At 41.7% G+C, this 12821-nt stretch overlaps 1 protein-coding gene across 1 annotated transcript in view; it reads right to left on the bottom strand.

Annotated features, from left to right (window-relative positions):
* Positions 1–12378, bottom strand: part of CPB2 (carboxypeptidase B2) — a 38512-nt gene extending 26134 nt beyond the window's left edge. Inside the window, 3 exon segments of the mRNA XM_048831183.2 lie at positions 2262–2337; positions 12226–12332; positions 12334–12378. Coding sequence (XP_048687140.2) covers positions 2262–2337; positions 12226–12332; positions 12334–12378 — 228 coding nt within the window.
* Positions 12379–12821: the final 443 nt, after the last annotated feature.

Below are 12821 nucleotides of genomic sequence, written 5' to 3'. Positions count from 1 at the left end.
ATCCCCATTGAAAATCCACCCAAATGTGGCCAAGTTATAACCCTCTGAACATTCTCAGTTCACACATGATCAGTAGAGGCTAGTTAGAATTTGGCAGGAAAATCACAGAATGCTCTACCTTCACTGAGCATGCTTCAACCCAGTTCTGCAGGAACTGAGCAAGACTTTCCCTTTGTGATGCTGGAAATCAAATGCCAGCTCTGGCCAAGGCCATAGGCTTTAACTAAGAACTGACAAACCCATAGCTGGAAACCAAACCAGCTCACCTGTATGTTAATTTTGTTCAAAATAGGTATTAGTCTTATAAGAATGTATTTAGTGTTTAGACTCTATGAAATGCTTGTAAGTTGCTGCATGCATTAATCTCATTTGTAACATCTGCATTCCATGCTAAAAGGTAAAATATAAGTTTGTTTTATAATTGTAAAATGCCTGCTCTGAACTTGTGAGGTCAGACGGGAAGAGTAGTTCCTTTGCCCATCGAGAAGGACTATCAAGACTTAATGAGCCATCAAAGACAAAAAGCTTTTTTGATTGCCCCAGCCACCCAGGAAGAATTTACGTGCAGGAGCCCTCATCCCATTGGCTTGATCTCTGGGGGAAGGTCATATAGAGATGCTCACAAGAAGAAATGGTGATCTCTTTGCTGTTTGAATTTTCACAGGGCCAGAGACACTAAACTAAGGCAGAAATCCCCAGGAGTTATCCCTAGGTCTGCCCGGAAAGACATTTTGAATTGACAGATAACTATATCTCTGTCATCTTTAGGAACTGTAGATGGTAACTCATTTGTGTGTATGTTTGTTTGCTTTAATCTATAAATAACTCTCTCAATTTTCTTCCTAGCTATTACACCTTTAGACAGATTGGCTTCAGGCATTGTCTTTGGTGTAGGAGCTAGGGTACCAATTGATCTGTGGTAAGTGACTTGTCTTTTGGGATTGAAAGCAACCCTGATTATTTTGTGGTTTTTGGTGTAAGTGACCATTTATCACTAAGTCCAGTTTGTCTGAGTGGCAAGATAGACTGGAGAGTCAAAGAGGACTGTCTGTGACTTCATGGTAAGACTGTTATAGTGATCCAGGAATTCACACTCGTTACTGGGTAGGTGAAATCTAATTACAGAACATACCACCAGTTTGGGGTGTCTGCCCTGTCTTTGACAGTCTGTCCTGAGGTTGGCACTCTCAGTTGTGAGGCACTCCAGACAGCATGAAACCCTTTACTTACTCTTTCTGGCATGTAGGGGGTGTGGCACCATGGACTGGAACTGCGTACAGGGAGATTGTCTCTCCTCTGCTTTCCGTGCCCCCCCCCTCCCACACCCAGCCACACTGGAATGCAGAGTGAGGGAAGAGGGGATTACAGTAGCTGGAGAGAGAGGAGGGTGATCCACAGCTAGAGGGTGGGATGCAGCAGAAAGGGGAGGGAAATGGGAGCTGGTGTGGAGGAGGTGGATAGGAGCAGTTGGTGAGGGAGATAAGAAGTGGGGAAGGATAGGTGAAGGGTGGGAGGGCGACAGGAGTCAGGGGAGCAAATTGGACAGAGACAGGCTATGGGCACAGGGGCTGTTAAAGGCTCTGATGATCAGGACACGTCATGAGGGATCCTGGTAACGACACTGATTGGGGAAATGGTTATGTTTTTCATTATGGGGTGCTGACTTCAAACGAAAATATGATGAAATAATGGGGGAAGTGCTTTAGAACAAAATTGGATGCCTTATTTTAATTAAATGCTCTTTCCTGTAATGGCAGATGGAAATCACAAAATCCTGTTGGTGTTCTAAGAGATTATGAGTTCTAGATGAAGAGATTCTTATTATCTAAACTCTGTTTTTAGCAAAACACCACCAAGTACTGTAAAATGCAGTCCTGCGTGTCGGGGTCCTAGAAGTCATACAGTCAGAAATTGCATCAGCTTATGCTCCTGGGACTTCCTGACAAATGATTTTACCAACCATCACATGTCAGTACTTTATCATCTTTGTTTTGTTGCTGCTAATATACAAAATCAATTACATAATTCTGAAATCGGGTGCTTGATATAATATGATAAAATGTTATCAGTCAACGGAATCTGCTCATCTCAATCAGTAGACATTAAATTGATGGAAATAAAGCATCTATTGTGCTTCTACAAACTAAAAAAATGTATAACATAAGAGAATGAAAGGGGGATCTAAATCTTCCTCCCAGTGGAATGGCATTGGTGTGCCTGAGAGCAGAATTTGGCCTAGAGTTTATAGAGAAAAAAATTACCTCAAAGTTGGTGGTTAAATTCTGAAGGAATTCAGCTTGTCTGTCTGATCGTGGGAGAGCACACAACACTTGGTCACTGGAAAGAAAAAGACATTCAGAAAAAGCAAAGGCTTGAGTGTGAGCACGAAAACATTTTGTATTGATGTACAAGTCTAAACAGTCCATCTCAGTCCCAATTGGTTTCTCTGACTTAGGGGCTAGTGGAGCCAAAGGAGGTTCAAGCAATGAAAGCGCTGGGCCAGATTCTATCCCCTTTGCATTGCTGGAAAGCTCCTGGAGCTCCCCCAAATGGAGGAGTCCCCAGCTGATAAAAAACTGAAGTAGCAGTAGTTCTTACACTGCTCTCCCATAGCCCCGGGGAGTGTCTGGAACCAGCCTGACCTATTTTAGAGCAGCCCGAGGCACTGTAAAGGACATCAGGGCTGGTGAATAACTGGTCCCAGGATTAGAAAGCTGTAACTAGCTCTTATGCTGCAGTCCCAAGAGGATGCTGAGTGCAGCAGAGAAACTGGCCCTCTCTCTTTACCTGATGAGGTCATACTGTGAGCACCTGATGGCAGGGATTTCCCTAAGCTCCCCCCTACACCCCCCCCTGAATTTCCCCAACACCCCCCCACACCTCGTTTTGTGAACTAGTTACATGCAGTGTTGCCAATTTAGTGGCTGTTTGGACATTTGTGCCACAAGTACTCCTTTTCTTTTTGTGAAACATTAATACACACTTTAGAACCATATGTATGATTAAATATGTGTATCTGCAAAAGTATAATACATTTGAGAAGTATGAACATAGACTAGCTTCCTTATACAGCTGTTGTTTTTTATGACAATGTCAGTGCATTCATTTCGGTGATGTTGGCCAACCTAATACTTTCAAATTATGATTTGTAAGCAAAGTCTAAATGAGCTCTCCCTGATAGCTAGTGATGGGCTGGGGGGAAAGGCTTCAGGACCAAACTGTATTTACATTCACACCTAATCTACCTAGGTGTCCAGCAAACAGAGCTGTGTTGCCCAGGTGATAGATTTTGGCTGGGGTTTGGTTACAAATCACTTGAATGCAGGGGGGAGGGTAATTAAATGTTGTTGACCTTATTGTTTGAGTAAAGGGCAGTGGAACTGTACTTAGCCTCTGCTGATTGAGTGCATCAAGAGAGAGGGCGGGGACAGGTGTTTTGCTTGATGGTCTGTCTGAGTCACAAGTACTATTTGACCTGCCCCTCTCCACTGTTTAAAGACTGCGCTGATTAGGCTCCATGGATAGTCTCTTGTTTTGTTAAGTGACCACTACAGTTGAAATCACTGATAATCAGGTCAAAGTGCTAAGACCTGCTGTGGGACAGCATTTCTGTGGAAGAGATGGCCCAGCCTGCACTAGCAGCGAGGTTCACCCACTAAGAGCTCAGCTGAAATCACTGAGAGCTGGGTGGAACCTCAAGAGACCAACTGGCAGAGGTCACAGTGGCAGGTAGCAGCAGAAAGTGATGGTGCAGGGCCATTGGCAATAGAGTGATGGAGTGAACGGTGGCACAATGAATAACAGTGGCCAGAGCTAACAGTGAGCAGCTGGAGGAATGAGCAAGGTGCCTTCTTGCCCCCCACCTGGGAGGTGAACTCATGTGAAAGCACCTCTGAACTCTGAGTCTCCACTGACCCAGGACACCAGTGAGTGTTAATGAGGCTGTTAAAAATGCGGGAGACATAACACAGTTCATGCGAACAAACATGGCTGTGGCATCATACTTTCTATTTAAGCAAGAGATACCACACACTGCAGACTGGAGGCCAATGTTAAGTGCATTGTCACTTATTCATCCTGAAGCTGAACACTGGTTCTGAACAAGACCAGCAAATGCTCACTGTCTTTCTGCAAGAAACTCAACTGACTGGCTAGAAGCATGTGATGCAACACTGAAAGACTCAACAGTTGAAAAAGTGAAGAACTCTCTCACCACATTCAAAAAATTTGCATACATGGCTGATGAACGCACCTATGCAAATGGGCATCAAGTATTAAGTCATTGTGTACATTATCTTGATATCTGTGGTAGGCCAGTAGATGCATTTCTAGATGTTCAAGTTATAGAAGACACACTGGCATCATCTGTGACAACCCACATCTTAGAAGAGTTAAATGCTTCTCAGTTGGACCCCAAACAGATGGCTGCTTGTGCATTTGATGGAGCTGCAAACTTCTCTGGAAGACATAGTGGAGTACAAGCTTTGCTTAGAGAAAAGTGTAACCCTAATCTCTCCTATACACACTGTAGAGGCCCTCTACTCCAACTAGCGCTTGTACGAGCTGCAGACTCTTCAAAAGACATTTAAAAAGCTACACATTTAATGTCTTCATTATATTCTTTTTTCAGCAAGAGTCCAAAAAGACTGAATATCTTGGAAAATATAGAAGATACAGTGGGACTGAAGTTCAAATTAGTCCAACCTGGGAAAACCCTCTGGCTTTCTCATGAACGATTCTTGGCTGTTGTCTTAAAATTACTCCAGCCGTTATTACTGGCTTTGGAAAGTATCAGTGAAGATGGGATGGATCTAAGTAGTGAGGCTGGTGGATTACTTTTGCTACTACATTCAGAGAAGACTATTGCCGTTCTCTCTCTTGTAAGTCTATGTTGAAACCACTTGGGTCATTAAACAATGCCATCCAGGCATCTGCTACAGCAGTAGTAGATCTTTGTCCAGCAATAGAAGCTACATTAATTGGATTGGATTAATACATTGGATTAATCAGAGAGCTATGCATTGAAAAAGTACTGGAAGAAGCAAAGACTTCAGTCCAGAAATTGACTAATGAAGGCATTTTATTGAATCCTTAAGTGAAGAGGACAAGAGGTGTTTGTTAAGACAACTGAAAAAAGTACACAGACATGATTCTTAAAAATCTACAACAGCGACTTCTAGATTCTACTCAACCTCTATGTAGCTTTTACGGATCCCTGTCCTATAAAACACCGACAGTTGAGTGGAGTGAGGCACTACCAGCAATGGGGCTGCCATGTGCTCAGGACAGAATAGAGAATTTGAACACAGAGTGGAATATCATTCAATGAATGAATGAAGATTTGACTTCTACTTCTTTTTTATCATCACTAGTGGCTCGACTTGATCTTTGTGCTATGTTTCCTGGGATGAAAGAAGTAGGAGTTCATCTCTTGCTACTTCCAGTCACAACAGCTACAGCTGAGCATTCTTTTTCATCATTGAATAGAATTTTGTGTTCTGAAAAAAGTCGCCTTCTGCCTGATCATGTGAATGAACTAATGAGCATATCAATTGAAGGAATGGAAGTTCCAGACACACAAGAAGCCACCAAAGATGAATGCATTGCATTCAAGAAGTTCATTAGCAGAGTTGTGCAAAATTATAATAAAAAACCAAGAAGGATGTAGATGTAGTGCTTCATAGAAGGCTTGAGTAGCCAACTTTAATTTGTGTGATGATTTTAAAACAAGATTTAAATCTAATAAAATGGTCATGAAACATTTTTCAGTTTTTACTATGGTGCCATACAGCCCACCTTCACCCTCATGGTCTCACCCCTCATCAGCCCTGACACCTCCCCCCCTGTAATTTTGAACACCCCCACTAATTTCAATTCCTGGGGAAAACACTGTCTGATGGCATGTCCTGGATTGCCACAAAATATGAATATACTCCTTCCTTACACATATTAAAGATGCCTCAGCTCTCTTTTCTTCCCAGCGCCCAATCCTGTTGATCTCTGCCTTCCTTTGCTCCCCTCCCCTACCATCTACCTGCCTGTGGGTCATTTGGAACCCTATATACCACTGACCGGCTCCTCTCTCTCATTCTTTACAGTTACTGATACTCATCATCCTGCTTGAAACCCATAGCCAGAGTGGCCAGCTATCTGTTGTGCTGCTTAGTGGCCCAGTTGTTCAGTTCAGAGCTAGGTGTCCTTCCTCTGACTGCATCCCTCACCCAAATCAGTGCCTGTTCATCACTGTAGGGAGAGACTGAGATGGGAAGCAGACCAAAGATGCACACATGCTGCTGACTGGGAGTTAAGGAATAACTTTCAACCCCTATATAAGTGCAGAACAGTGGTGGTTTAAATGCACCCTTATCAGGGAGTTAGGAGAAGCCTGAAATAGTACATGTGTATCAGGGATGCCAAGGGTTGGCTGTCCTTAAGAGTGAGATTTATAGCCTCAAAGAGTCAGGTGGTGTGCTAGGTCATTGCTGAAAACAGGGACTCTCATCTTTAACCTATAAATAACTCTCTCAATTTTCTTCCTAGCTATTACACCTTTAGACAGATTGGCTTCAGGCATTGTCTTTGGTGTAGGAGCTAGGGTACCAATTGATCTGTGGTAAGTGACTTGTCTTTTGGGATTGAAAGCAACCTGATTATTTTGTGGTTTTTGGTGTAAGTGACCATTTATCACTAAGTCCAGTTTGTCTGAGTGGCAAGATAGACTGGAGAGCCAAAGAGGACTGTCTGTGACTTCATGGTAAGACTGTTATAGTGATCCAGGAATTCACACTCGTTACTGGGTAGGTGAAATCTAATTACAGAACATACCACCAGTTTGGGGTGTCTGCCCTGTTTTTGACAGTCTGCCCTTGGCAACATCCAATAGTCCCAGTTTTTAATCCAACCAGCACTTAATAGTTTGTTTTAAAATATGCATTGTTTAATATTGCATGTGGAACACTTAAATGTCCTCATCCATAGTAAGTCTAGGGCACGTGAGAACTCTAGATGCAATGCAAACCAGTGGATTTTAATAAAAACAATTATTTGCTGGTTGGAACAAAAACCTGGATGGTTGACGATCCCTGAGACATAAATTTGTCCAGTGTGGTTTACATTTTGAACTGTATTTTGCAAAACCCACCATCTTTTGATCAAGTCCTGCTCGTTTTTTGGGTGAATTCAGATTTTTTTTTTGCCTGCCAAGCATTCACACACACAAACAACCCACCCACCCCCGCTGCGTAGCTTCTTCTCTCCTCTTGCGCGCGTATAGAACGTGGGCCAGTAATCTCCATGCTTACCACAGTACACAAGTTTGGAAAGTGGCTTTCCAAGCTCTAAGCCTTGTGCCTGAGGCCCTCAATATATTGTTGTCTCTTGCAGTGCCTGAGTAAAAATATTTTAAATCTTTATATATTTACTCAAAATGAGTGGGATAAGCTCAAGAATCTGTGTGAGAGTGAGACAGCTTGCTAATGAGTGAGTCTGAGAAAGACTTGACATGTCTGGTGTATAGGTAGGGGGAGCAGGGAGAGGAGGCGGTGCAGGTCTGAGCTCCATTTCCATTTTCTTGGAGTGGAAGCTGCTGACCCAGAAACCCCATGGTGCTGGTGACAGTGCATGAAGCAAGCTCTTGAAGGATGACTGACAACACCATTTCAGAAGAGTGCCCTTAAAACAAAACAGACAGGGCTCTCAAAACATGTAGTTTTAATCTGTGGATCATGATTGTCACAACCCACTGCTGTGATTGATTTCTAGCTGTGACCTGACTGAGGCTAGCAACCAAGTGATTTATCATTTCTGATTTTAGCGGTGTTCCATGCAATCACTGTTGTTTCTCAGGCAGAACCAACAGTGTGCCAGCTTCTTCCCCTCCCCCCATCATACGAGAGAGAACCAAACAGCAATCACAGTTATGCAGCATTGGCTACTTGCCCACTTCTCAGGGCAAGGGCTCTACATAGCTTGTCATTGGGGTTGTTTTGAAAAGGAGCTTGTCTCCTGATGCTGCTATCTACCATGGAAGTTAATTTTACAAAGGGTGCCTGAACTGGGCTGCCCGCATGTGACTTCTTCATGTAAGTTCCATCACTCATTATAGTGCAAAGTCTTACAATAAGGTGACTACTGTGTATTCATATCACTGTCTTCTGTTGGATGGAATCAGAACTGCTCGGCTGACTGTTATAGGCATTACATTAGTCAACAGTTAATTGAGATTCTCCTATAACTTATGTTGGAGGGGCCTGTGCTTTTGGAGCAGAAGGATCTGAATTCTGTCCTTATTGTTATTGTGCAATTTGGTGTGCACCCTGGAGAAATTGTGAAATCCTACTGATATATCTGGAGGACAGGAACTGAGAATTCTTATCCTAGACCCTCTCCAATCTGGCTTCTGTCACTTTCCTGTAACTGAAACCACTCTCTCCAAAGTCTCTAATGACCTCTTCCTAGCCAAATCTATAACTAGTACTCCATCCTCATCCTTCTTGATGCGTCAACTACCTTTTACATCATCGAACATGCTTTCATCTTGAAACCCAGTCCTCTCTGGGCTTCCATGACTTTATCCTCTCCTGGTTTTCCTCCTCTCTCTCTAATTGCTTTTCAGTGTGCCTGTCATAAATATAAAGGGAAGGGTAAACACCTTTAAATCCCTCCTGGCCAGAGGAAAAACCCTTTCACCCGTAAAGGGTTAAGAAGCTAGGATAATCTCGCTAGCACCTGACCAAAATGACCAATGAGGAGACAAGATACTTTCAAATCTGGGGCGGGGAGGGGGGGGAGAAACAAAGGGTTCTCTCTGTCTGTGTGATGCTTTTGCCGGGAACAGAAAAGGAATGGAGTCTTAGAACTTAGTAAGTATTCTAGCTAGATATGCGTTAGATTCTGTTTTGTTTAAATGGCTGATAAAATAAGCTGTGCTGAATGGAATGTATATTCCTGTCTTTGTGTCTTTTTGTAACTTAAAGTTTTACCTAGAGGGATTCTCTATGTTTTGAATCTGATTACCTTGTAAGGTATTTACCATCCTGATTTTACAGAGGTGATTCTTTTACTTTTTTTCTTCAATTAAAATTCTTCTTTTATGAACCTGATTGCTTTTTCATTGTTCTTAAGATCCAAGGGTTTGGGTCTGTGTTCACCTATGCAAATTAGTGAGGATTTTTATCAAGCCTTCCCCAGGAAAGGGGGTGTAGGGTTTGGGGAGGATTTTGGGGGGAAAGACGTTTCCAAGCGGGCTCTTTCCCAGTTATATATTTGTTAGACGCTTGGTGGTGGCAGCAATAAAGTCCAAGGGCAAAAGGTAAAATAGTTTGTACCTTGGGGAAGTTTTAACGTAAGCTGGTAAAAATAAGCTTAGGGGGTTTTCATGCAGGTCCCCACATCTATACCCTAGAGTTCAGCGTGGGGAAGGAACCTTGACAGTGCCTATCAAGGGCTCCTCCTCATCCCCCCTCCAACTTCCTGTGGGTGTTCCATAGGGCTCTGTTCTTGTTCCCTTTCTCATCTTCCTCTGGACATTAGCTCTGGGTAATCTTATGTACAAAGACAAATTCAAATACCATTTCCATGCTGACAACTCACAGATCCCTCTCTACTCCAGACCTGTCTCCTTCTGTCCAAACTAAAATTTCAGACTGTTTCTTTGACATCTCCTCATGGATGTCTAGTTACCAATTCAAACTCAAAACAGAGCTCTTAATCTTCTCCACAACCTCTCCCCACTATCTCCTCTCTCGATAATTAATTGTGGACACCACCACCATCCTGCCGGTCATTCAGGCCTGTAATCTGGGTGTCATCTTTGACTCAGACCTCTCTCTAGATCCTCATATCAAGTCTATGTCTAAATCATGAAGATCCTTTCTGGATAACATATCTATGATATGGCCTTTCCTATCAATCTACACAGCTAAAGCTCTCATCCAATGTTTTCATCATCTCATGTCTCAATTATTGCAACATCCTTTTCTCTGGTCTTGAAAAATGCGGTATTGCCCCACTCATATTTATTCAGAATGCTGCTACAAAGATCATTCTGCTAGTCAATTGCATTGACTGTCAATCTTCTCTTTCCATCCCTCCACAGACTTTGCCTTCTCTATCTCTTGAAACGTGACCTACCTATCTTTAGATTCAAGGCCCTTCATTTCTATGCCTACCTATGATTTCTCCTCTGATCGGCCATCACCCACTTGTTAAATTTTCAGACACCTCCAGTATTTCTCTCATGTTGTTCTTCATGCTTGGGAGCTGCTCCTTGTAAACATCAGCAAAGCTATCTTATTATCCACCTTCACATCCCTCCTTAAATCTCTCCTTTCCCATGATGCCTACAAAAAACTTGGCAACAGCCAGACTCTGATGTTCTGAGAGACCATTGTCCGTCATGCTGCCCACTATTGTCTCATTATGTTCTTGTACTCCCTCGTCAGTCAGTCTGTATCCATGTGTTGTCACTTATCTTCTACATAGATCGCAAGCTCTCTTTTTGTTCTGTGTTTGTACATTGCCTAGCACAAAGGAATCCTGGTATACAAATAGGGCTCTTGGGCACCATGGTAATACAAATAGTAAATAAGCATAACAGGTGGCCATGGATTTGTTACAGCTTCTTTCTGGCAGCCATGAGTGTCCTTAATCTCACCCTGTACGTATCTTGCTTTCCACCACAACTCATGGCTTGTATTTTTGACACATAAAACTGTCCCTCGTGACTAGGAATTAAGATATTTCATGACAATGGAGAACAGAGTTGTGAACAATGGAGTCTGTTCCCTCCCACACACCTTTTAGGTGCTGTAAAACCATCTCCACCCTTATCCCCTCCCTAAAACAGTTCAGTGAGATGGACACATTCCAGCGTTGCCAACTTTCATGATCTTATTACTGGCCTTGCAATATTTGGCATTTTTCTTAAAGATCCACCTTCTGGAATCATGCTACAGGCATTGTGGTTACAGAGAAAAGTTTGGAAATGTGATTCCTAAATGCTCTGATACCAGTAGTCAAATAAAATGCATTAGTTTTGAAATCTCATGACTTTTCAGCCAATTTCAATGTTTTTAGGGGACCTGACTCATGATTTTTGAACACTGGCAGTTGCAAATACTGCATTTCTGCTGACTAGGTCAAATCTTAACTATTTTGTTTAAACGTTAAAAAAAGCTTCAACTGGTCTAAATTGGTGTAGCTCCATTGACTTCACCCAAAGGTTATTTTAATGAACCTGTCCACTTCCTTCCCTATTTATCCCATTGTGTGTAACCAGTTGTAACCTGTATTTAGGTAACCATTGGAAAATGTGATTACAACACAAGGCAATAAAAACAATCTTGTGTTTCGGGCACAAGACTAGGAGCCGGCAGACCGGCATCTAGCTTCTATTCCCAGTTCTGCCACAAACTTTTAGTGTGAACCTGAGTAAGTCACATAATAAGAGTGTTGTGAGGTTTAATTCATTAATATTTGTGTAGCAGTTTGATATCTTCCAATAGTAGATGCTATTTAATCATGATTATTTTTGTTACTGGTTTTGCTCAATATTTGCATTATCTTTTTATCTCCACATAGCACAGCGTTTCAGATTTTAAAACCAACTAAATATTAGAAAATATAATCTTTTTGGCTGTTTTTGTTTCTGGCATCTGTTTTCATGTTTTCACCAGAGCTTTTTGGTTTCAGGCCATTTCTGAGGTTTATCAATAGGTAACAATAAAGCTGGTTCTCAGATGTCATACACGGATGAAATGGCTATTCGAAAATGAATTATGGCAGGAAAAAACAATCATAAAAACTCTTTTAGAAAGAAAACAGATTGTTAGCACTTTCAGAAATGGTTTCTATTTCCACTTCAAGAAGTAATTCATTTAAAGCCTTGTTTTAAGGCAAATGAAGCAAATTATTTTTTCCCATTAAGCTTAAGTATGCCATTCCAGAGCACTGACTGAACAGAATTGATTTGCACTTAAACCAAAAAGAATAGTTTTAATATGATTAAAAACATAGGATTTATGGTTGCAAAGGAGACATATATTAATTTCATTGCCTACGTCATCTATATATTATATTGATCTATACATCCTATTACAAATGCAATAAATAACCTTAGATCTTTGTAAAATGTTTGTTTATACCAGTAGGAGATATTATGGTTCAGCCAGACAACCTTCCGTACCCACAGACACTAAAATACAGATAGTACCAGGAGTTTGTTACCTTTGAAAAGTGAAGACATGCTTTTGCTGAATGCAGATAGCTAGGGTGACAAATAGAAGGTAAAACTTCATCTCAGCAGCATCTGCCATGAAATCAAGTGCCATTAGAGGAAGCCAAGGGTTCAGGACCTACACTATAGATTTCTAAAACCATTATTTGAAGAGTGGTTAAAATTTAATACTGTCACTCTTCTCTGTCCCCTGCTTCCTGTGGTTGAGTAAATGTGACTTAATTCCTGTGGGAGATTCTGATCATATTGATGAAGCAAATACTAGAAGGGACATAGTACATTTTAATCATTTTCATATTGATGAGTCACTTTTTCTTCTGAGCTTTTAAATAATTTTATTGTGGCTACAAAATTCGGATCTAAACAAAAAGTCACATTGATACCTAAATTGTTGATGTTATCATTCTATACAGCATACAGAAAATCATGGTCTTATGTGAAACGGGGATGGTGCTCTCAGCCCAACAGAAGCAGATAGATATCCATGTTATTCTCTTACTCCTTCAGATCAGGATTGGAACACATCTCCTAGACCTGCTTCAGCCACAGCTGACCTTGCCCATTTTTGGTGCTGCATTGGCCAACT

This window comes from Caretta caretta, chromosome 1, assembly GCF_965140235.1.
Source record: "Caretta caretta isolate rCarCar2 chromosome 1, rCarCar1.hap1, whole genome shotgun sequence".
NCBI lineage: Eukaryota > Metazoa > Chordata > Testudines > Cheloniidae > Caretta > Caretta caretta.
The sequence above is the reverse complement of the archived record's forward strand: the minus strand, read 5'-3'. Positions and strand labels throughout refer to the sequence as shown.